We start from the raw sequence: 25,316 nt of genomic DNA, 5'->3' as shown, positions 1-25,316 counted from the left end.
AGTAGTAGTAATAGTAGTAGTAGTTGTTGTTGTTGTTGTTGTTGTTGTTGTGATAGCTAGTAGTGGTAGTAATAGTAGTAGTAGTAGTAGTAGTTGTTGTTGTTGTTGTTGTAGTGATAGCTAGTAGTGGTAGTAATAGTAGTAGTAGTAGCCTAATGTAACACTGTCAGGGACCATTCTGCAGCAAAAGCAGTACTTAATTGTACTTACTATTAAAACATTTAGCTCATCATACTTACCTACTTGTAACTTTAAGGGAGATTTCAGATGCAGGACTGGAAATGTACATGTAGGCCTATCATTTTAAACCGTAGTATTACTATACCTTTACTTTTCTACGCTCTGAATATGTCTTCCACCAGTGAGTACTGGGTGTTATGGTGAGGAAAACTGTAGAAATAATGATGGAGTGGATACATATATGTGTACACACAGCAGCGAGCAGTGAAGCAGAGCTTCAACAGGTGGGCGGTGAGAGAACATCATCTTCCTGGAGGAGAAACCGTTGGGGGTGGGATGAACTCTCACCCTGTTGAAGAAGATCTCGCGTTAACTCGTTGTGGTTACCAGGGGAACGAGAGCCTGAGAGGTAGCGCTCTGGTTTAGCCCATCAAAATGACCACCGGAGATACACACCGCGGTACTTTTGTACGTCGCAGGTAAACAGACACGCGTGCAACAGCTTCGCTTACGTTAAGGAAGTAACGTGGAGTCGTATCAACGCGTTACCGTGCATCCTCTCCAAGGTTGGTACCTTAGTTAGCCTGCTAACGTTAGCTCGCTAAAGCTATCGGAGCTAACACACTGTTGTTGCCTGCTGCTCTTAGTATTATCTAATACCAACTAACACTGTCGACTTCTCTCTCCTGAGTAGTCTGGCAGCTTTACGTGACGTTAGATCAGTAAATACTGGGTTTAAGCAGCTGTATTTCCTACTATTGAGTTAAAATAGCTACCGGGGTCAGTGTGGGTTCACGTTTACTGTTGCCTGTGGGCTAACTAAGGCATTGATGGGTCGCGCTCAAATTCAATAATGTTAGTGAGTGTGTGTACTCAAAGGACGGCTGACACCAAGCTACTGCAAGTGTTATTGTGTGTATCAGTCACTGTATTTATAATAACTTAGGCAAGGCAAGGCAGCTTTATTTCACATTTCAGCAACAGGGCAATTCAAAGTGATTTATATAAACATTCAAAAACATTGTGACAAAGTGCAAAAGAACATCAAGACAATGTCTCCCTGATCTGTGTGCCTTAGGGTGTTGTCTGTGTTTTATTTATTTATTTATTTTTATTATTGTTTTGTTTGTTTGTTTTTGTTTTTTTCCTTTAACTACTTATGTTCTTCGTATTGTCTGTTTTTGTTGATATATATAAAAAATGAGGCATGATACACACCCCACAGAAGTCTGTATCACTGACATGCACATGCTTCCTCATAAAAATATTTGAAACAAAAGAACATTAAGACATAATTAAAACAGTTATAAAAACATTAAAGATTAGAAAATAAAAACAAGCTAAAAATAAAAGCTAGGATAGAAGCTAAAATAGATTATAACACACAAGAGTAAAAGCTCTAGTGCAGTATAAGATCATTATCTGGTTTAATAAAAGGCAGTAGCAAACAGGAAAAGTTTAAGCTTTGATTTAAAAGAACTCAGAGTTGGAGCGGTCCTGCAGGTTTCTGGGAGCTTGTTCCAGATATTTGGTGCATAAAAACTGAACGCTGCTTCTGCAAGTTTAGTTCTGATTCTGGGGACACTAAGCAGACCTGATCCAGATGACCTGAGAGGTCTGGATGGTTCATAACATAGCAGAAGATCATAAATGTATTTTGGCCCCAAACCATTTAGTGCTTTGTAAACCAGCAGGAGTATTTTGAAATCTATTCTCTGAGAGACAGGGTGCCAACTTAGTCGGCTCCTCGGTTATACAGTGTATATTGCCGTATTCAATGGGGTTGTGTGCTGGAAATACAGAACCAGAGTGTGTGTGCTGTGATGTTAATGTTATTCTTATTTCTTACACAGGTACGTTTGTCAGAGCCAATAATTAATGTCCTGCAAAATGCCGTCACCACAAGTCCTCCAGCCAGTCCTTAAGATGAAAGTGGACGAGCTATTTCTCAACTGGTTGAGTGATACTGCAACCCAATCACTACTCAAAGATTATCTTGACCTAATCAAAAGTGGACAACACATTGACATGAGCAGTGGGGATATCCAGGACAAAATGTTGTTGACCTTCAATGAGAACAACAATGTGGCATCCCAAAGGAACCTGGCAGAGAAGAAGCCCGTTCCCCTCGGTACTCCCTCCAGCCCTCCGTCTGCCAGTACACTACCCTCAGGCAGTAGCAGCAATACCAGAGTGACCGGACCCAATGGCAGAGTACTACGGAGGTCTGTCAGCACAAAAAAGGCAAGTTATCGACTGAAAGAGTAAATTAAAAGATTGAACAACATTACAAATGTTGTCATCAGATTTCTGTAAACATGCAGCACATCATCATAATTCAAACTTCTAATACAAACTGCTATGAAAGAATTTTACAGGTTTAAACAAGATTTAGATGTTCTTATGAGATTATGCCACAGGGCTTTCATAAAAGGTTGCTGTGTTAACATAAAAAAAGAAGGTGTGTCTTGCAGTTTGAGCCTTCTTCCTGGAGCCACCTAAGGTAACCGTGACTTAAGGGTGTGTTGCCAAATCTTAGTGTCAATAAGCTCTGTCTGCTTGGCAACAGGTATTAGCAGTAAAATCTGAGGTGCAGGCAGAGATGGGGGATATATCATTATTTTTGCAATGTACGTTGAATATAATTAAAACCCAAATTCATCTCCCTCACATAGATTCAAATGGTTATATTGTGTTTTAGTAGACTGTACCCTCAATTACCAGTTTATTCTGTACACCTGAACAATTGGATGCATTCCAATACATTAGCCTGGAATGAATTCCATGTTTATTAAGCTAAGTTAATAACCGTCTTATCAACACGTATGTTAACTTGCTTGTTAACTTCTCTTAGGCCAAGAATATGAGGACTTGTTACAGAAAGGAGTTGTCTGATTCTTTTGAGGTTGAGTTTCTTGAAAACATTTCACTAACCATAATGGAGCTGCAACGATCAATCGATTAATTGTCAACTATTAAAATAGTCGCCACTATTTTGATAATCGATTAATCAGTTTGAGTAATTTTTAAGGGTGAAAAAAGTGAAAGTTCTATGGTTCTAGCTTCTTAAATGTGAATATTTTCTGGTTTTACTCCTCTATGACAGTAAACTAAATATCTTTTGAGTTGTGGACAAAACAAGGCATTTGAGGACGTCTTCTTGGGCTTTGGGAAAATGTTCACCATTTTCTAACATTTACAGACCAAACAACTAATCGATTAATCAAGAAAATAATCAACAGATTAATTAACAATGAAAATAATTGTTAGTTGCAGCCCTGAACTATAAAATCTATACCTACATTATATACGCACAAGGTTGCAAAAAATCCTTGCCAATAGATCTTAAGTATAAAAACCACCGGTCTCAATACTACTACTGTTACTACTCCTACTACTACTTGGCTGTATACCATTTAGCTGCTTCTTTTTCAGGATCCTGGTATTGTTTCATGCTGTCATGGCTTACCAGTATATGTGAATAAAATGGAGCCCACATTAATGTTATTAGTAACACCTGTGCCTTTTTCTATTATGACAGGCAAAAATGTCTGCTGTGAAAATATCCTAACTGTTGTTTAAGATTATGCGTTCGTGGGTTTGCCTACAAGTGCACCTGCAGTATAGCCAAAATGTTAGAAACAGTTTCATGTTTGACATTATCTTAATGAGCAACCACAGGCTGGTTCAGAGTCAACCAGGCACAGGTGAGCTCAGTCAGCATGTGATGAGGTTAAAGGGGAAACGTCACTGAAATAAAGCCCTTTGTGGGGGAATTTCATGGCTCTCTCTCCTTGATTCTGGTTACCTCACATCCATTGTCTAAATGTCCATAGTCTCCAGCCCTCGCCACTTTGGTCACCTGAACACAAAAGTTGCACCTCATTAGACATAGCATAAATATCCAATTGTAAATGGAGTTACTAAGTTTATGGTTGATATTTGTCTTAGTTTGTAGCATCTTTCATGTTGGTAACAACAACAATTGCTGTCTGCTGCAGTGTCTTTCTTCAACACTAACGCCCCCTCAAAGTTGGACATTTTTCAAATCCTACACTCAGGGGCTTTAATCAGTTTATTTAATCCATCCTGACGTTTACAGATTTCAATTTCTAGTTTCTCAAACTTGGCTCTAATGTATCCTCTGGGGTCTTCATTTTTCCAGGCTGGCCACAAGAGGCTGCTGAGTAGCCTACATGATCAAAGGCATTGAGGGGCTGTCCTCTCTGCACTATCATAGTGGAGCCTCCATGTCTGTAGGCATATGTAGTGATTATTAGTCAAATACTTTCCAAATGTTCAGGCCTCGCCCAGGAATTAGTGTGGTATGAGAGGTGGGAGTGTCTGAACCTAGCCTATCCCTGGCACTCTGGTTACTCCTCTCGGCCCGTGTGTTGCAGATCTTATTATGTCTCGAGGTAAATAGGATTTTTGCTTTGGGATGCTTTGATTATAGAAGAAATTTAAAGCAGTTAAAAGGCTCACAATGTTTTGTATGTCTGTTCAAGGACTCTGTCAAGATGAGAAGTTGTGAACATAGCGAGTGTGGTGACAGCCAGACAACTGGAGGCACGTGCTCTTAGAGACTCCGCCCTCTGCATGCTGTTGACATGCTAAAGACAGGCATGAGGAGGCATTCAAGTGGTCACTGGTGAGACATCTGTTCTCTCTAGACCCAATGTTAGATATAGTGGAAAGTGGCAGTGAGCACAGCTCCAAATCTTGAACAGTATCGGGTGCATGGTAGTGGCAAGGATGGAAGAAACAAAGCACCGGCACTCACAGATAAAGGAGTTTTTTTTGGTTATTGTGGGCAAAAAATGAACGTGTTTCAGCTAGAAGCCATCAGCGGCGTCACATTTTTTGCCCACAATACACAAAAAAAGACCCTTTCTCTGTGAGTAAGTGCCGGTGCTGGGTTTCTTCAGATCCAATGTTAGACTCAGAGCAAGGCAATTGTGTCTTGAAGATGATGGTTTTTTTTTTATTATTATTGTGTAATGCATGGGTTTACAAGTCACCACAAATCAATATAAACCAGATCCACAACACATTTTCAAGCACTATTACATCCAAGAGTCCAAAAATAAAGAATACCAGTTCGCATAACTCACATAATCAGATTTTCAGAGCTTCATGACCACAGCAGATTTCATAAATTTCTCATAAAGCATATCATTTTAACCAACTAGAAAAATGGAAGTAAAGACAGATTTAAAATGTCCATCATGCTTAATTTTCTATTCCTTACAGACAAATTTAGCTAATTTAAAATGCATCAAAATTACAAATCCATTACAGTTTTTGATCTTCTGTACACCAGGGTATCATGGGTGTAGGTGAAGATACAATAGTCTTACCAAGGCCTTTTTGTGACCCGATGAGAAATGATTCATCGCTAAAACAGCCTGAACACAGAAGGAAGAGGATGTAAAAGATGAAAAGCATTGCAGCAGTGTGCTGGTCTCCTTTGTGTGTTTCAGATTTTAGTGTTTCTCACAAGAGTGATCAGTTGGCTTTGAATCTTTACCAAGAGTTTTCCTACTTGTCTATTTAATGTGAGCCCTTATGGAGGAGCAGTAAGAAGTTTGACAGATGGATTTGAACTTTTTGATATTCACATCCACGTTTCTTTCCGCCAAGTGACCTTTTGCCCCTAATGCCTCCCTCTCACCTCAGATTAATAAAAAGCAACTGCTGGACAGTTTGGGTATTCTACTGTGATGTGTCATTGCATGTGGCCACACTGTGTCACTCAATATTAAAGGGATTGTGAGGTTGTATAAAGCAATACTTCTATTTTAAGACAACAAAATGAATTCCTGCATACAGATGCATTCTTCAGAGGATTACTCAAAAATTCAATCTATGTCACGCTGATGCAGCCTAGAACAGCTGGTCTGACTTTGACATCAGACACCGATATAGATAGCCTTGGTTCCCTTGTGTTGGCATTAGATACCCAGAACTCTGCCAGTGAGATGAGGTGTGGCAGCACATTCATCCTCTCTGTAAATTGCTCTGAAACAACTTCTATTAGATACTGCTCATTGTCAGAATATGTGGTCATAGATTATTTATTTACACTATGTACAGTAAATATCAGCTTCCTGTAAAGGCTTGGCTTTCGGTTCTGTTGGGTAGCGCAACACCTAAACCTTCCTCTGTGTTATGAACGCAATAGGTCCCACACAGAGACACACAGTAGTTTTAGTAATATAGATCAGTAGAGATAAATTTGCTTCGAGGGTTTGCTTTTTCTTCTGTTTTCAGCGTCTGCATTTAGGATCACAGGTTATTTCGCAAGATGTATTTTTATAACTTGCTTGGTTTGGCTCAGCAACATTGAAGCTATTTGAAGCAGGGGTCTGGGGTCACGTTATCAGTTGCCTGACCTGTCAGAGAACCAGGTGTTAAACTGTTTCCCACAAAAACCTTTTATTTTGGAGTCTTGGTAACTTCTGAGTATAAAGTGTACGATTGCAAACTGGGTTTCAGCTAAGACTCAGTCGATCTAGGCCTTAGGCTGTGTGAGATAGCACAAAGAAATATGACGTGTCTGTCCACCTTTGCATTTTCCGAATATTTCTGGAGCACAATGGCACCTTGTACGCTGATCCAGTTTTGTTTGTTTTTTTAACTTTCTGAAAGGTCATCTAATACTTTAGAAATGAATTTCCTTACCTGGTTGTCATCAGTCTCAATTGACCTGTTGTTTGTGTAGTTTCATTCCATGATAGACTATTAATTTAATTAAGTAAATATGTGTAAACTCTAAATACAAATATCTTATCTGGGCATGCTAAGTATACAGCCACATAATTTGGACTCTCACTGTAGTGAATACCCTGGAAACATAAATAACAAAAAAACATTGAAAGTTTGTAGCGGTTAGGTGTTAGAAACAGCTTTAGAGACCAAGTGAATTTTACCTATTCTTTCATTGCATTTCCCATATTTTATAAAAAGAAAAAAACAACAAAATTATATAGCTATATAGATATCGATATCGATATATATACAGACGTAGGCAAAGTTGTTGGTAACGTTCCGTTAAAGAGAAAAACCCACAATGGTCACTGAAATAACTTGAAACTGACAAAAGTAATAATAAATAAAAATTCACTGAAAATGAACTAATGAAAATCAGATATTGTTTTTGAATTATGGCTCAGCAGAATCATTTAAAAAAACAAACTAATGAAACTGGCCTAGACAAAAATGATGGTAACATTAACTTAATATTTTGTTGCACAACCTTTTGAGGCAATCACTGCAATCAAGTGATTTCTGTAACTCTCAATGAGACTTCTGCACCTGTTGACAGGTATGTTGGCCCACTCCTCGTGAGCAAACTGCTCCAGCTGTCTCAGGTTTGAAGGGTGCCTTCTCCAGACAGCATGTTTCAGCTCCTTCCACAGATGTTCAATAGGATTTAGATCCGGGCTCATAGAAGGCCACTTCAGAATAGTCCAATGTTTTGTTCTTAGCCATTCTTGGGTGTTTTTAGCTGTGTTTTGGGTCATTATCCTGTTTGAGGACCCATGACCTGCAACTGAGACCAAGCTTTCTGACACTGGGCAGCACATTTCGCTCCAGAATGCCTTGATAGTCTTGAGATTTCATTGCACCCTGCACAGATTCAAGACACCCTGTGCCAGATGCAACAAAGCAGCCCCATAACATAACCGAGCCTCCTCCATGTTTCACATTAGGTACAGTGTTCTTTTCTTTGGATGCTTCATCTCTTCGTCTGTGAACATAGAGCTGATGTGACTTGCCAAAAAGCTCCAGTTTTGTCTCATCTGTCCAAAGGACATTCTCCCAGAAGCTTTGTGGCTTGTCAATATGCATTTTGGCATATTCCAGTCTCGCTTTTTTATGATTTGGTGTCCTCCTCGGTTGTCTTCCATTAAGTCCACTTTGGCTCAAACAGTGACGGATGGTGCGATCGGACACTGATGTACCTTGACCTTGGAGTTCACCTCTAATCTCTTTGGAAGTTGTTCTGGGCTCTTTGGTTACCATTCGTATTATCCGTCTCTTCAATATGTCATCAATTTTCCCCTTGCGGCCACGTCCAGGGAGGTTGGCTACAGTCCCATGGACCTTAAACTTCTGAATAATATGTGCAGCTGTAGTCACAGGAACATCAAGCTGCTTGGAGATGGTCTTATAGCCTTTACCTTTAACATGAAGGTTTATAATGTTCTTTCTGATCTCCTGAGACAACTCTCTCCTTAGCTTTCTGTGGTCCATGTTCAGTGTGGTACACACCATGACACCAAACAGCACAGTGACTACTTTTCACCCTTTAAATAGGCAGACTGACTGATTACAAGTTTGAAGATACCTGTGATGCTATTTACAGGACACACCTTAGTTTAATATGTCCCTATGGTCAAATTATTTTACATCTTTTCTACGGCTACCATCATTTTTGTCTAGGCCAGTTTCATCAGTTCGTTTTTTAAAATGATTCTGTTGAACCACAATTCAAAAACAATATCTGATTTTCATTAGTTCATTTTCAGTACATTTTTATTTATTATTACTTTTGTCAGTTTCAAGTTATTTCAGTGACCATTGTGAGTTTTTCTCTCTTTAACGGAACGTTACCAACAACTTTGCCTACGTCTGTATATAGATATGTATATGTTGTTTTTTTGTTGTTTTTTTTTATAAAATATGGGAAATTCAATAAAAGCATAGGTAAAATTCACTTGGTCTCTAAAGCTGTTTCTAACACCTAACCGCTATAAACTTTCAATGTTTACATAGTAGGCTAGTTACTGTAATGCTGCTGTGCTGTTGAGTAAGTGAGGGGGGCCCTATGTACTGTCACTTCTTATCTGCATCTTCTTTCTTTAGTGTTCTGACCCTTTGCTCCACTTCTGGTGCCATGTAGACGACATCGATTTTCCAGCAAACCCCCATGATAACTGTCAGACTCTGCTTTTGCTTTATTAGTCTTATGCAAGCCAGCTGATCTGCTCACATCATGTTGTACTTGTTGGCCTTCCCTGGCAGGCCTATTTTTGGCCCACGTTCACATGTATCCCAAATCCCTGTCTCAGACATCCGATTGTGGTTGATTGGGCTGGAGCTTTCTGGATTTCACAGCAGCATCGGCTCTGTACCCGCACTGTGAACCAGTTGTGGCCCTACCCCACTGTCATGGGATGGTTTTAGTCACCTGTGTGTGGATGTGCTGTGCTACATGTAACCGGTTCAATCATGTTAGTAATGCAGATACTGAAGCCAGCTGAACATTGTATGTGTGGTACATTGTGTATGCTCGTATTGACAGTTTGGGAAAGCCCTCTGGGGATTTTTGATCGGTTTGCCCCACCCGTCTGTAATATTTCTCTCCACTGTTGTTGCCTGTCTGCCCTACATGTTGTCTCTTGAATATCAGTTTTAAAACAACAGTGTTAAAAAAAAACTAAAACACTAACTCCAGACTGTGTGTTTCATAATCGCATGTGTTATGTAATGAAATGAACATGACTGAACACATGTTTCCATACAAATCAGATTTAACAGTGAGTTTACAGATTAGACATATTGTGGGGTCAGTCTGAGTTCTCGTGTTTTTCTGTTTTTCACAGTGACCCATTAGATGTGGACATAGTACTTTAGCAGCCTGTGGGATTGGTAGTTTGTTACCTCGGAGGTTGTTGTTGTTTGGACAACCTGCCTGAAATGGCCCCAAGATGATTTGGTTAGTGACCCAGCTTGTCCATTCTGGTTATTTAAAATGCTTCATACAATCCTGTAGGAACTAGCTTATGTTCAGAACCTAATGTGTTTTTTTTTGTCTGTGTTGTTTCCTCAGTCCACACTGCTGTTCACACCATGTATGCCTTTTAAAACACCAACGGGGGTTGTTGCCTCATGTGTAAACCAACACATCATTATCCCCGCCGTGTTGTGAAACCTCTGTTTGTCAAACACACTTCTTTTTTGTTTGCTCAAACACAAGATCGCAAAGAGCCGTATTCCACGCGAGTTGACAGTTTCATGTGATCTACCGGAATGTATTTCGGCCTTGGTGCTTTCCTTTCCATACTTGGTTTGAATTGATGAGCGTGAACAAAAGGCAGCCAGTGTGAAAAAGCCATCATACAAACAGCTTATCAAGCATGTGCAGTGTCCTGTGTGAACGATAACAGGAACTGGGTTTGAGCAGAAACCAGTGGGAAGCTGTGCACTTTGTGATCCTGTCATCTAAAAATAATGTAGGCGTGCTTTCACTTTCTGTGTAAAATAACAATAACATTGACGAAAATATAGGTTTATTTACGTAGTCTACGGATGTGGACATCTCTGTACCATTTCTGTTTAATTAACAATTACATCAGCAGGCGTATGCTGTACAGGTAGGTGTTGGGCTTTCCCTGTGTACAGTCAGCGCAGTGAAGGCAACCCCAGAGCTGTTAGATCAGCATATTTGCGGAGAATTGATGTAATTGCCATCACTCCAGGACTGCAGCAACCGGAAGTGGATGTTTGTTTGAGGACTAAAGATACACCCTTGTTTTCCAGATCTAGTTTCTTGGATTGCCCAAACTGTGCTCACTGGGGCTTTTAATAGGCGCAGACTGGTTCGGTCATCATTCTTTGAATTTGACATGCCCCCCCACTCCGCCCCCCCCCCCATCTATTGCCCATCAACTATAATAAGACGTGGAATGGCTGTCAGCCCAAGCTTGCAAGGGGAAGGCAAAACAAAGACCACCATTAGATAAGATGCAGAATAGTTGAAAACATCTATGTCTTATAGTTGTGTAGTTATCATCTAGTGATTTGACCTACGCTCCTGTTATCTATTATTAAGTAGCCATACCATGGTTTTGTTCTTTATTTGCCAATGCCTCATTAAGTTCATTTTGTCTGCCTTGTGATTTATACATTCGGGCAGATTTAGTGACAGATGTAGGCAGATTTAGCAGAAGTACCATGTGGCTTTCATTATATTCCATCACTTCAGGGGTTTTATTTAGAATTTTCCCCATTAGTGTCTGTATGTACTGTCCAAAGGAATGGGGGGTCCCGTTTGCAGGCCTCAAAGCACAAGCAAAGTTTCTCTGAAGTATTTGGTTGTGTGGGAGCTTTTCAGAAAGGAAGCCAGCGAACACGAGCCGTGTGTCATCGTGGCATTGAGGTGCATCCTTCAATTGGCTTCTGAGGCTGCTGCAAGCTGCAACAACAGGTCTGTCTCTTTACATAACCCTCCACGAGCACGGAGGAATGCAAACTGGAAAGGGCAGATCCATTGCACACACCCCTCCCATCCCACACATACACTAAGTGACTCCCACACGCAAACACCCTGCTGCTTCTTATCTCCCCACCGGCTTTGAGGCAAGGGCTCCCTGACCCTGTGCAGTGTACGTGTGTACGTGTGTGCGTATGTGCATGTTATGTGGAGACTGGGACAGAGCAGCGGGCAGAGCTGAGATTGTGCGACCAGATCTGGAATGGGAGAGAGAGTCACAGTAGCAGCTGCTCCCTTGCATTAAGAGGCTCTCACTCTGACAGAGGACAATCACAGGGACGCAGAGGACTTCCACTACTGCCACTGCGTTTTGCTCACAGTGCCCACTGGTACTGAGTGATTTGTACTGTTGAGAGGATACCGCTGGATTGAGTGTTGCGTTTGTGTATATGTCTCCCCCATCCTGTCTGGAGCGAGGATGAGGATGAGGGAGCTGTCTCTGCGTCAGGACCCTGACTTGAGGAAGGAGTTGGCTCTGCTGGCACGCGGCTGTGACTTTGTTCTGCCCTCTCGGTTCAAGAAGAGGCTCAGAGCCTTCCAACAAGGACAGGCAGGTGTTTGTATGAGTGTACCCTCTACCACAAAGGCTTTTCTGGCCTGTCAGCCAGTGGGCAAGTCTATTAATGTGGACTGGTATTTGTGGGCTTCATGTCTTGGTATTCAGATTGCATTAGTACAAATCTTCTGTATTACCACTGTTTGATTACAGTAACTGTATCTGTTCTTCACTGTCACCAGTTATTCTTTATAAAGTGGAACTATAGGTGTTGTTGGAGCCAGTTGCACCTCAGACAAGTGAGGACAAATGAGTTACCTCCCTTTCTCTAGGCAGCTTGCGTCAAATAGCTTCCGCACACTACTATGCCATATGAAATGGGAATGTTGGGCAATCATATCCACTTTTTGTGGGTTGTTTGGGGGCAGTGTATTCTTCATTTGAACAGAGATATAGAGATGTGAGCCATGGTTATTGGATGATGTTTCATCTCGTGTGGTATGTAGTGCTCAGCCACTTTACTGTCCTCCTTCAGACCACATCATTGTGAATGTGCAAAATGTCACAGGGCTTAGGGGCTGTGCTCAAGAGCTCCGCTAGCGGTTAGCATGAAGCGAGAGAGAGAGAGAGAGAGAGAGAGAGAGAGGACAGTGCTGGGCAGGGCAACAGGAGATGTTTATGTCCTTTTATAGCCATGGCTGACACCAACACACAGGACAGAGAAGAGCTGAGGACCAGCAGCATTTATCATTTATCAGGTTGAAATGAGCAGATTACCACTGATGGAATACAACAAAACAATTTCATTCAGTGTTGACACACATATCATGTAGAAATGGATATAGCCAGATTAAGCTCCATATCATTTTAAGGTGTTTATGATATGTAGGCTTTGTCAAATCTAGCCAGAGTTGAACGTGTTGGACCGAAAAACAACAACTTAGTATTTTTATCTCTTAGCCTGTGTGGGTCTCTTTATGTGATTATTAAAGGCCATAGAGACTGATCTAGTTAGCAGCACATTCTTGAGTCATGTAAATAGTCATTGGTATGGGATGACGACCGAGACTGAAGCATGCTCTGCTCAAGCTGTTTTTAGTAAGTGGCTAATATGTGCAACATAACACGTTTTGATCCTAATGCATTCTGGCTTTTTATGTGAACAGCTTCACTGATTCATGTCTACAGCGAGGTCCTCAGCAAGACACCAAGTGGAGGTTTTATCAATGAATATGATCTCCTCACAGTATGTTAGCTGTGCTCAGTTGGTGTAGTAAATCATACTGGTTTGGAATCAAGTTTATCGTTGCATAAAGACGTGGGCCCAGTGTTGCATTATGTCATTGTTATTAGACTTAAAAGGCTACGCTGGGTTCCATATAGAGCCCTAATAGCATATGCTGCAAAGCCCTCTCACACAAAGCTATTATTTTGGCTCTTAGGCAGAAGAAGTTAAAAGGACACGCACGGAGATGTTTTCCAAGCTCTGACGTATTGGCAGGTTTTAAAGAATTTTAAATCATGCTCAACTTTATATCCTGTAATGACTCAAAGCTAACAGACAAGGGTCTGAAATTAGCACACACCAAATGCAGGTAAATTGTTGGTAGTGACGGGTAAAATCGTTAGACCATCCGCCACTCTGGCAGGCAGAGAAAACGCTAGGGATGGGAATAGAGAATTGGTTCCCATTGAGAACCGATTCCTAGTAGTCCGATTCCTTGGCATCTCATGCCTCCGTGGCTATTGATTTCTCTGTATTGATGCTTCCTGACAGTCACGTGTGCACAATGAGGGAAAAAAAGTACTCAAAAGTGTGGCGACACTACTACTAAACCTGAGGGGCGCACCCTATTTTTCCCCTGATAAAGCTACCCTGTGAACAACAAATCTGTGTTGAAATCAGCAGTCCTGCTTGTCTAAGTAACGGAGCTACTGACATTAGCGGAGGTTCCATTGAATTACATTATGGTGCGTTCAAGTTCTGTTCAGTAATGAGTATTGGGCGAAGGTAAATTTATCATGATGTGTTCAAATGTAATCTCGTAAAATGTATTTTTTGGTGAGAAACTATTAAATCTGTTGTTTGAAGGAGATGTCTTCACAGGAATAGCAAAAGAGATGGAATTATGACCTGTTTAAATTCCTAACACTAACATTAGCTCTAACCAGCTTATAATAAATAATTAAAACTACTGATGCTAAGATTTTTTTTAATCAAGGCAAATACTTAAATAGAAATACAATCATTTATTTTCCAGTCATTTGAATAGTGTTTTTTATGCAAATAACCACTATAGATGACAATAACAAAGTACAGTACTTTGTACAGTACCCTCCCACCCCCGGAAGCTATGGTGTAATTCGAACACTGGAATTTACCAGTCATATATAGTTTTTTTGTGTAAAATATATCAAACATTGAATGACATCAGATCTAAAATGTTATTCCTTCATTTAGCACATAGATTTCAAAAGTGGCACATAAAATGACTGAATTGCAGACAAAAGAAATATTTGCCTGCCATAGTGGCAGGCAGTGAAAATAGTTAATTTCAGACCCTCTGACAGACCCTAAACCCATACTGTACCTCTGCAGTTTAAACCTAACACACACACATCACATTCCAGCCCTGCTTCTATCTCCAGGGCTGTCATTGACAACTACTGTCCACTACTTGCCTGTAATCAGAAAAAGGTGTCTCGCTTAGTCTTTTAAGGACCACACATTTATGCATCATGACATTGCAGTCGTCTAGTCCTTTATTGGGGTTATCCATTAAAGAAAATCTTAGCTTTTTAATGAATTGGCCTTTTCACTAGCACAGGTGTTAATTATAATTAATTAATTAGTTGTAATTAATAACAGGTGCCAATAAGTATGTCAGTATTTAATTGAGGTGTGTCAGTTCTGAGGTCATAGTATTGTGTATGCTGAATCACAGTCATGGCCAACTGGGACACTTGAATGTTTCATCAGAGTTATTTATACTTTTTAATTATACAGTATGTTATCAAAATGTCTGCTCTGAATTTATTGATTTGTTTGATAAATGCTGCCATTAAGATAATCTTGTACTCATTAAAGATCCAGTCATTATTTTTTGAGCATATCATTTCCAGAGTTTGACCTAAATCTTAAGCGTTCCTTTTTTTCCTCAACTGATGACTGGAAATATTGGTCTGCTTGAACCATAAAGATAAAAACAAACTGTTGATAGCATCTGTAAACATGCGTAACTCAAATTATGTGGTGGTCTTGTGTTACCATATCTCATGTTGTGTAGAGATACCATTTTGTTTACAGTTAGATCATAGATTATTCTGTTAAAGACCAAAATATACTTCTTATTTAAACAATATTGTGATGGCACAGATGTGATGATAATTTTCCAGTAATGACTAAATCTCATTTCCCAGTAACACCAAAACAAAAGACACTTTAGAGCAATTGGTTGTCTCAACTAAGATGGGTCATCCCTTGTTTATGTATGTTCAAATGCTTGTGTTTATCAAATAAAAATGGACTACATCTGTCAGTAGATTTATGAATTATGTCCTCAGCCTTATCTAGTATTATCTTGTTTATAGCTTGTTCTGTATAGCCCTTTAAATTCCTGACTCTTTTAGACATAATTTGATAAACAGATGACAATTACAAGTTACAAACATCGCAAGGTCAATCTAGGTTTTCAGCAACACATATAAATGTCACTTGACACATATTAATTTGAATCTATTACAGAGTGACAATCTATTAAAGTGGAAAGTGTATTACTGGGTTACAGATAAGTGGATAATAACTATAACCACTAGCTGCGTAGTCACACATCTCTTCCCTGATGAGCCTCGGGGCATTGGAGAGGTGTGCTAGCAATGTAGAATGTGTGTCACGTCTAGCCTTAGCACACGCTGGAATGCTTGAGCTGTGAGGTGTTAGCCTTCGCTAGCAGCATCAGTGGCTAATAATTTGTTTGTGTTTGTTTGTCTCAGGCCCAGGTGAGGACTGAGGAGCCCGTCACCACAGCGCTGAGTGAAAGCATTCCAAAGTTTTACTTCCCACAGGGCCGACCCCAAGCCAACATCAACATCGACAGCCTCATTTCCAAAATTGAGCAAATATTTTCCCAATTCCCAAATGAAAGGGCCACCATTGAGGACATGGGGCAGGTCGCCAAGGTGAGAATGTGATTTGTAGCACGGAGGTTCAGCTGCCACCCAGCAAATTATTTTCCTTAGTTGCCATTTAGCTCCTGACTTTACGAATGTTTGCCGATTTTAAACCTCTTCGGAAAATATTATCTCCGTCTCCCTGAGGAATGTGAGCAATGGCCCGAGGGGAACCTGAGTGAAGAGAGAAATGACAGCTATGTTTCCTCTGGGTCTTTCAAGTGATGCAACGTCTGCTCGTCAACCCAACAGTGTCATTTTTGCACTTCTTTTCTGCGTTAAAGATCACATGTGTATCTAGGAAGTGCAAGTTGTTTTCCACCATCTCTCTTCTCTATATCCACGCCACACACTGCCTCAACTCTTCTGCTTACTTGTCTCCCTAGGCCTGTGAGTGTCCTCTCTACTGGAAAATGCCATTGTTCTGCTCGGCTGGAGGCGACAGGACCGGCTTCGTGTCTGTTCACAAGTTCGTGGCGATGTGGAGAAAGTAAGACAATGGCTCTTCTTATTCTCACTGGTGTACTCACAGCCAAATGGCTCGTACAATCTCCTTTGAACAATGATGACCGCTCGCTGAGATTACAGACGCTGCATGCAGCTCTCTGCTATCATGACATTTTCCTTTTTCATTTTCTAAACAGAAATCATCGATCACAAAGGCCTCACAAATGCTCACGAGAGAATAGTTGCCGGGCATATACAGTATTTGAATGAAAACATCTATTCAGTGTCTTTCTGCGCAAAATTGAAAGGAATACCACAGGGCTTTTGTAATGGCGACTTAGCTGCGCGCTGAATGCTGTTGTATGCAATAGGCATGCTCTTGTATTAATGCGCGAGCCTCAAGAGAACTGGATAGACCTGGCCTTTGACTTGAGCTCATGACTGAGCCATTCTTAGATGAGAGGCCACAACAGACGCTCGCATTATTTCCCCGTCGCTACCATAACACTCAGCGCTTATAATCACCAGGCAGCGATTCAGAATCCTAATTTCAGAATGTATTATATCTGCACTTTCACTTTTGAGGGGAACAATTTCAAACTCTTGAAAGCATGATAAAAAAGAATAGAGAGAACATAAGAGCGAAAGAGGGAGAAACCTTGCAACCATCTGTTCTCTCTTTTCTTCTCCAGAACTCTGCAGACCTGTCACGACGACGCTTCTAAATTTGTGCACCTCTTGGCCAAGCCTGGCTGTAATTACCTGGAACAAGACGACTTTATTCCATTCCTGCAGGTACTGGCTGCAGCACACCCAGGGAGAGGGCTGGACTTGGCACTGCGGGGTCGGCAAAATTGCATCGGCTTTGGTGGTGCAAACTGGACTTAATATTAGGACTGCCCTGCTGAAGCAGTGCTTTTTCATGTGGCGGAGGACTAATTACGTGACGTTTACTGTAAGACAGCAATATAGTGGTGGGAAGTATACTGAAAGGACGTTCCATCGGCGCAGGACAGAGATGGAGATGTAATACACACATTATGGCGCCAAAATAATCCCAGAAATCATGGAGGCAGATTTATCAAATTGTTTCATGAATCGTCTAATAAGACTGTTTGGTCAGTCTTACCATGTGGACCTGCTGTGCTGGCTGTTTGTATTCTCATTCCCCCTGACAAGCTGTTGGTGCTCCAACCCCCCCACCCACACGCACCCCCCACGTGATTCATTTTCATGCTGGCAGGAGCGGCTGGGCTGTACTGAACACCCGTTAGCATACCAGCAGAGATGCCTTGTGGCACACGCCGTTTAATTTGTATGGTCCCGCTCAGCGAATCGCCTTTGACTGTTTTGATGAATGAAAGGCGGATTGCAGTGGAGTAGATTTGACTGTCCCCGCCTGTTTCCTGTGCCCTGTGATTTATGTGTTTCTCTATGATTTAATTTCTCACACTAAGAGTCAAAGAGGCACGACGGCTGCCCTGAAATAAGGCCTTTTAATTTCATTGCCGCCTTCGCATTTATGTCAACAATTCCTTCCCCCAGCAGAAAGGGAAGGGGGTAGAATAAAGAAACGACACGGGGGAGTTTCATGGCAGGAATATAGCTCCAGTTCATTTGAAATGCAGCACACCCCCTGTGACTTTATGGCATGAGGAAGGAGAGAAGGTTAAGAGCAGTCGCTAGCAAACATCTTTTCTTTGGCCTTCCCACCGCTTGGCTGTCAAATCAGAAAGACTTAAACTCATCCCGAAACCGGTCGAGCCAGTGTTTTCTGACTTCAAAGAAACATTTAAATTTGATAGCCTCTCCCAACAAGGCCTGGAGCCTTTTCTGTACATAGCACAATTTATAAAGCATATGGCATGACAGAGTGATGTAGATAGACGCTGACAACTTTGAACGTTTGAATAAGCGTGCATTTAAATGCCTACTCCGAAAAAAGAAAGACATGTGGTTCGCCATTTGACTCGTCTCTGAGAGCAACTGCAGAATTTGACTGAACTTATATATTTGTTATTGTTGAAGGCACAGCATGTCATTGAGTTGTTCTTTTGCATTGGTGCTTGTTTGTTTTGAGGGGTTTGTTATGGAAATGAGGCAGACGAGCAGTAGAGACGAAGTGAGCCGACTTTACTTTATCTTTCCAGGATGTGGTGAACACACACGCAGGCCTGGCCTTTCTAAAGGAGGCACCGGACTTTCACTCACGATACATCACCACGGTATGCGACCACAACACAAGGAACGGCACATTACTACTGCAAAATTGCAAGTAGTGCCACATTAAAATGGCACTGCATTGATTAAGTCCAGCTGATGCATTAGTTGGTTATACTGTACATGATGACACTGTTGACTGTTTTTCAGGTGATTCAGAGGATATTCTACAATGCGAACCGTTCATGGACTGGAAAAATAACATTTACGGAGCTCAGGAAAAGTAACTTTCTTCAGGTATATGACTACAATTACAAATACTTTTTTCTTTCTCAGGTACTAAAATCTATTTTATGTGACTGTCGGTCCTTTAAACATCTAAAAATATTGAATGTTTTAAATATACCAGGCCTTTAAAGTCCTCAAAATGTAAAGTGTGAGGTCTTTAATACAAACATTTATCTTCAGTTGCACATTCACAGGTTTGAATAGAAATCTTAATGCTTAATCTTTATATACTTACACTTGATTTTTTTTTTTTACAGTAATGACCTTCCCTTTTTCCCTAAAAATAATAATAATGTAATGTTTAATATACAAACTTAGGTATATTATTTATTTATTTATTTTTGTAGTTTGACCATCATTAGCCAAATTTATTTTTACTATTATTTATTTTTAAACAGCTTTATTTTGAGGGCACCCATAATGTTGGTATGACTCCTTATTGCACTGGTAAACTGTTTACAACAGTCATTTTGGCTAATATTAACAGTATATTAATCATAAATATGACCTTAATTTTTTTTTCTTCTGTCCCAGAATTTGGCGTTGCTAGAGCAGGAAGAGGACGTGAACCAGCTGACAGAGTTCTTCTCCTACGAACATTTCTATGTTATCTACTGCAAGTTCTGGGAGCTGGACACAGACCATGACCTCTACATAGACCAGAAGGACCTGGCACAGCACAATGACCAAGGTGCACACAAGCACACCTCACTTTTTCTTCAAGAAAACACACCAGACTAGAATTAGTTGTATTTGGATAAACTGTATATCTCATAATCACACACACAGTTCAAACAGCAAAAGAACAAGTGCTGATAACTTGTCAGAACACAACTTTCCTTTTAACCTTCCTGGCATTTGTTGGCACAGTCAGTAGGCTGCAATTACATGTAACAATAAAAACCATTTGTAAATGTTATTTGGTGCTGCTCACACACAAACACATACTCGGAGGAAAAAAAGACTTGTCTTTGACGCTTCTTTCCCACACACTCCATACCACATGTTCTTGGTTGATGGTCTGTGAGTGAGTGAGGGAGGGGAAATGAGACACAAGATCAATAAGAGAGCAGCATATATACTCTGCTCGAATGACGCCATGTCTGGAACAATTTCTACCACTATATGGTCAAAATGATGACCGGAGGATTTATTGCATTGTCAAGATAAAAAAAAAGAAAAGAAACTAGCCTAGTCTGGATTTACAGTCTGCGAGAATGGATTACATGTGTTGTGAATAAGTTGTACATTAACTGAGAGAGCTGTTGTATGAGAGAAAAACCTTTTATTTCCAACAGTCTGGACTATAAGTTATCTCTTTGCTGTATTTCTTTTCCAGCCATTTCCGATAAGATGATTGAGAGACTATTCTCAGGAACAGTAACAAGGTAAGTGAAGAATGTAATAGAGTTTAAAGGATGCTTATCATAAGCAGTGAGCAGTTAATTTTTTCAGAAAAGACACATTTCAGGTTTCAGTAGTAACCGTGTGGTTTATTCCATCAGAGACAGAAAGGTGTACAAGGAGGGGAGGCTGAGTTACGCTGATTTTGTCTGGTTCCTCATCTCTGAGGAGGACAAGAAGACTGACACCAGGTATGTAGACTCACAGCCACACTCATTCTGTTTCTTTAAAGCCTTTATTGTCTTTTCTCACACGCGCCTCTGCTCGCTGCTCTTTACCCGAGTCCAGTATAGAGTACTGGTTCCGCTGTATGGACCTGGATGGGGACGGGGTGCTCAGCATGTACGAGCTGGAGTACTTCTACGAGGATCAGTGCCAAAAGCTGAAGACCATGGCTATTGAGCCCCTTCCCTTCGAGGACTGCCTCTGCCAAATGCTTGACCTTGTCAAGCCTGAGGTCGAAGGTCAGACCCGTTTTACATTTACGCACTCTCTCAGAAGTTCACACACACCAGAAAGTCTAACCGCTTACATTTTTTTTAACAGTGACGGTCACAGACGTACAAATTTTTTTCAGGGCGGGTCATTGATCATTAGCTGAGGGAACAGTTATAGATGACTGATCTGGACTGACTGATGCCAGCTGTTGGTGTCATCCACACTGTCAACAAATTCCCTCCAGCACTTAGCTTTACCGCCATGCCATTTAGAAGACACTAGTCCATGGCGAGGGTATGCATGTTTAGTATTGATAGCCACAGCAAGAATGTGACCCTTAGTCAACCTGGTGGTATGCTGTACTAGTGGAGCTGTGTAATAGAACATGTAATATGAGATGCAACAACTTCTTATTTGAGGTTCACGTTTCCCTGAATAGTTACTCCTCCTCCCGACAGCACAACTTTTACAATTTGAAGAGATTAAAAGTCTGTTAAAATGTCACATTAAATGTGATATTCTTTAGGAGATCTCTGGTCTGTGGTACAGGCATATGAACTTGAACGCTAGCCATAGATAGAGATGTTACACTTGGTGACAGCATAGTATGCAGATCAGATGAGTCTGGTGGAGTTTTCATTAACAACTCAGAGAAAGTCTAAAATGCCACCGTCGAGGAATGTAGAACTTTATTCTCTCATCAACCAAAAGTTGCTTTTCTGCTCTTTCAAAAGCAGAAACTAGGACTTGTGAGTGCTACAAAGATATAAAAAAAATCACATCACTTCATTTCAGGCATCACATAACAAGTTATCTGTTGGGTTTAGAGTTGATTTTAAGATTTTGTACATCACTTTGAAAGCACATTTATGTCTTATGGTAAGGCAAATCAGACATCTTAAACGTAGTATGAGCTAACCGCAGCCTCCGAACATCAGGCTGTGCTCCCTCTCTGGAAGTTCCATTTGAAAGCTTAAAACTGAAGGTGATTGGGCTGTTGCTGTCAGTACCCCTGAGCTTTATAAGCGGCTGCATGAGAAGGTTACGCTGGCAAAATCTGCCTTTCACTTTATCCAGATTTTACACACATTTTCGACAATTGTTTTATTCGGATACGCGATCAATCATTTTATATCATCGATCCAGTAAAAATCCAAACATTTGCTGTTTTCAAATCTTAAAATCTGCTGCCTTTCTGTTCTGTTGTGTTCTGTTCTCTTTATAAATAGAATATCTTTGGTTTTTCAACCAAAATAATCTGAGAACTTGACAGTGGACTCTGATAACTTGTTACAGGCATTTGTTTTCACATTTGAGGGACTAGATGAGTCAGTTAATTGATACAAATGATTGACAGGTTAATAAATAATAAAAGCAAAAATTAGTTGCAGTTATAGTTTGAAATATTGTGGCCCAGTCATTTTGTAGTTTGATTAGTAGACAAAAGATCACATCCATAACCTCTGGCACTCTAGTACAAGATGAAGTAGGGTGACTGTCAGTGCAGAAAACTCCACATTTACTGAGTCAGCTAAGTCTTTTGAAAGCTAGATTAGGTGGCAAATCAGGCTAAAAACCTTGTAGTGAGTCCTCCTAAATAGTTTTATAATACACATGCCATAAATCACCTGTCCCTGTCTAACGTGCCTGTTTCATCCCGTTCAGGTAAGATCACTCTGCGGGACCTTAAAAGGTGCAAGTTGTCCCACATCTTCTTCAACACTTTCTTCAACATCGAGAAGTACCTGGACCACGAGCAGAAGGACCCATTCTCTGTTATAAGGGTAAGCTTAAACTCTGATAGGAGAGAGAGCATCACGACTTTCGGTTTTCCTGTCGGAGTGAATCACGTAACTTTGTCCTGTTTTTAAGGAGATGGAGACAGACGGCCAGGAGGTCTCGGACTGGGAGAAATATGCTGCAGAGGAGTACGACATCCTAGTGGCTGAGGAGGCAGCCAACGATCAGTGCAACGACGTGTAAGTCTGACTTTAATCATTAGTCTGTTAGATGTGGCTGCGGTAACAATCCTGGGCCTGAATTTATCAAACTGTAATTTTGGTCTCAAGTAAAAAGCCTTCACTTTGACTTTTATTCACAATCTTAAAAAAAAAGCTATTTATCATATTGCTCTTACGACTTTAAATTGTGCTTGAATTAAAAGACAATTATAAGACTCTCTTAAAAGAGCTTGATGACTGCAGTAATGAAACTTTCTGATTTACCTCGTCAGCAGAATTTATTTTCTGCTTCAGTTAGTTTTCTTTTTGTATACATTTTTCAGCCCTATTTGTATACTATAGATATATTAGATTGTTATTAATTTCACATGTTAATTGCGACTGGTGATAAAAAAGATTTCACGCAAATAAAATGAACTTTTTTGAAGAATACAATCACATACTTTATGTTTTTGCAGTATAACATATCATAGAGTAACATGTGAGGATTTATTTAAAGAATGAACTATAGAGTGGTGCAGGAATGAATAGGTTTTTATTTAGATGCCTGAAATAAGGTCTGTGGTTAAGACGAGCCTAAGAGATTTTAACACTTTGTTCTACGATATAAAATGCATCAATAAAATAAATATCCCACGTGTGAATTTTGAAGCCTTTGTGTCTTTTAAAAAGGCGGTTTCCGTCTTAAAAGCCGTGGTGTAGTTTGTTTATGGCCTAATGTTAGCTTTTTACTTCTGGCGATTACATTTACACTTCAAAAATCATAAAAGTGGTATTTATTTGTGAAGATTATCTTGCTGAACAAAACATGTAAATATCAAAAACGTATGTTTGCCACAGAGCTTGTTTTCTGCAATAATTCAAAATCCAATGGAAAAAATCCCATTGGCTTTTTGTCGAGGGAACCATGGCGATGCTAACTTCCTGCTTCCCAAAAGTACATCCTCCCTGGAGCACTCTATATGGCAGATGTAGAGCAAATCCTTGTCTCTGATTGGCTATTCTTTCTCGAGGCATACTGAACGTGTGATTAATCATGTGATCACTTAAAGTTGCTTTTTGAGGTTATTTCTATACTTTTGTAGTAAGTAGGAGTTTGTTGCTTGATTATTGTCTTTTTTTACTCCCAAGTTGGCCCTATGCAGCATTCCTAAGAGTCATTTTTAGAAGTTTGATAAATGCAGGCCAACATGCTTATTGTGTTAGCTATTGTAATTACACATATTACCAATAATGTGTGGTTATCAAATGCGGAAACATAAAAAAAAATGTGATGGCAGGAAAAGCACAGTTAACATTTTGAAGAGAGTCTATTGTGCAGTCAGACGGTGATGGTTTAGTCCAGAGTTCATGTATGTACTGTATGTCCAGCAGAAAGCCCCTCAGAGAGTGAGTCAGTGATAGATGAGGCTGTTGACAGGTATGTTGTGTGGCGGTTTTAGGAACACCACCGACTTCTAAAGACAGGCCGCTTACCAGAGCAGGTAAGACACTCAGGGTATCAACAGGGACTTCAGTATTCTCCTCCTCCTCCTTCTCTCTGAGTCTAGTCCTAAACCCACTCCTAGCCTCTACCGTCACCCCACCAATCTGAGCATACTGTTGACAGCAGATATAGTTGTTTTGTCAGACAGCACAGTATCACATGTATCTGGCCATGTCTTAAAGAGCTGGGAGTCTGTTTTTGAACCAGTCAGCTTCTGTTTTTATCCTTCCTCTTCTAAGAAAAGAAAGCTCTAATCCCGCACCATCTATGTCCATGCCTTTATGTGTTGCTCCTTTGTCCTCTCCAGTTGAAAATCTCATGGATGTTTCGGGTGTTTTGGGAACTACACTTATTTGCTTTCTTGCCAATAGTTAGTAGAAAACATCGACACCACTCTCATACACGTGATTAAAAATGAAGCTACCTGTCTACCCGTTTCCAGTCTTTGTGCTAAGATCAGCTAGGCTAGCTAAGCGAAGCGAAGCGGCTGCAGGTGGTTTCATTGTTGTATTGAGCTTCTCTAACTCTCAGCAAGAAAGCAAATAAGCATATTTTCCAAACTATTTCTTTAACATGTTTTTTTTCCTGTTGCACATTGACAGTGTCTGAACGACCGTATCACTGATCTTCTCCTCCGTGTCTGTCTGTTTAGGTATGATAATCCTTTGAGCCCTTTAGGGCAGCACATCTCCAGTGAGCTGGGTCTGACAAAGAGACACTTCTTTGAGATCCCCAGTCCACACTGCAACCTGGACCTGGATGAATATGAATATGAAGATGACTTTGAATGACCCTAGATCCTGTAGCGTTTTTCTCACAGGCCTGCTGAGCGCTGTGCGCTCCCAGAAAACCGAGCTCAAACCAGCAGTGTTAGTGGATGAATCGCATCAAGCCAGAGATTCGCAGGTTCAGACCCGGTTCCCAGTAAACAAGGACACACTTCAATAAAGAGGGAGTGAACGCAGAGGCACCGGTGGGGTCAGATGTGCTGGAGAAATGGACACA

The 25,316-nt window shown here is 40.6% G+C and overlaps 1 protein-coding gene across 4 annotated transcripts; it reads left to right on the top strand.

Annotated features, from left to right (window-relative positions):
* The first annotated feature begins 559 nt into the window (after positions 1-559).
* Positions 560-25,243, top strand: ppp2r3b (protein phosphatase 2, regulatory subunit B'', beta). 4 transcript variants are annotated; one of them, XM_074658625.1, is made up of 15 exons: positions 560-746; positions 2,034-2,424; positions 15,951-16,136; positions 16,514-16,617; positions 17,267-17,369; positions 18,725-18,799; positions 18,945-19,031; positions 19,557-19,713; positions 20,362-20,410; positions 20,528-20,617; positions 20,715-20,890; positions 22,530-22,648; positions 22,737-22,843; positions 24,268-24,309; positions 24,964-25,101. In XM_074658625.1, exons 2-14 carry the CDS (start codon positions 2,059-2,061, stop codon positions 24,284-24,286), a joined length of 1,638 nt encoding a protein of 545 aa, XP_074514726.1. In that variant the 5' UTR covers positions 560-746; positions 2,034-2,058; the 3' UTR covers positions 24,287-24,309; positions 24,964-25,101. The 4 variants fall into 4 exon arrangements, with proteins under 4 accessions (XP_074514726.1, XP_074514724.1, XP_074514727.1 ...); XM_074658623.1 differs by lacking the exon at positions 24,268-24,309 and having other exon boundaries at positions 24,964-25,243; XM_074658626.1 differs by lacking the exon at positions 24,964-25,101 and having other exon boundaries at positions 24,200-24,300.
* Positions 25,244-25,316: the final 73 nt, after the last annotated feature.

Source organism: Sebastes fasciatus, chromosome 14 (assembly GCF_043250625.1).
Source record: "Sebastes fasciatus isolate fSebFas1 chromosome 14, fSebFas1.pri, whole genome shotgun sequence".
Taxonomy (NCBI): Eukaryota; Metazoa; Chordata; class Actinopteri; order Perciformes; family Sebastidae; genus Sebastes; species Sebastes fasciatus.
This window is presented reverse-complemented; position numbering and strand designations above follow the sequence as displayed.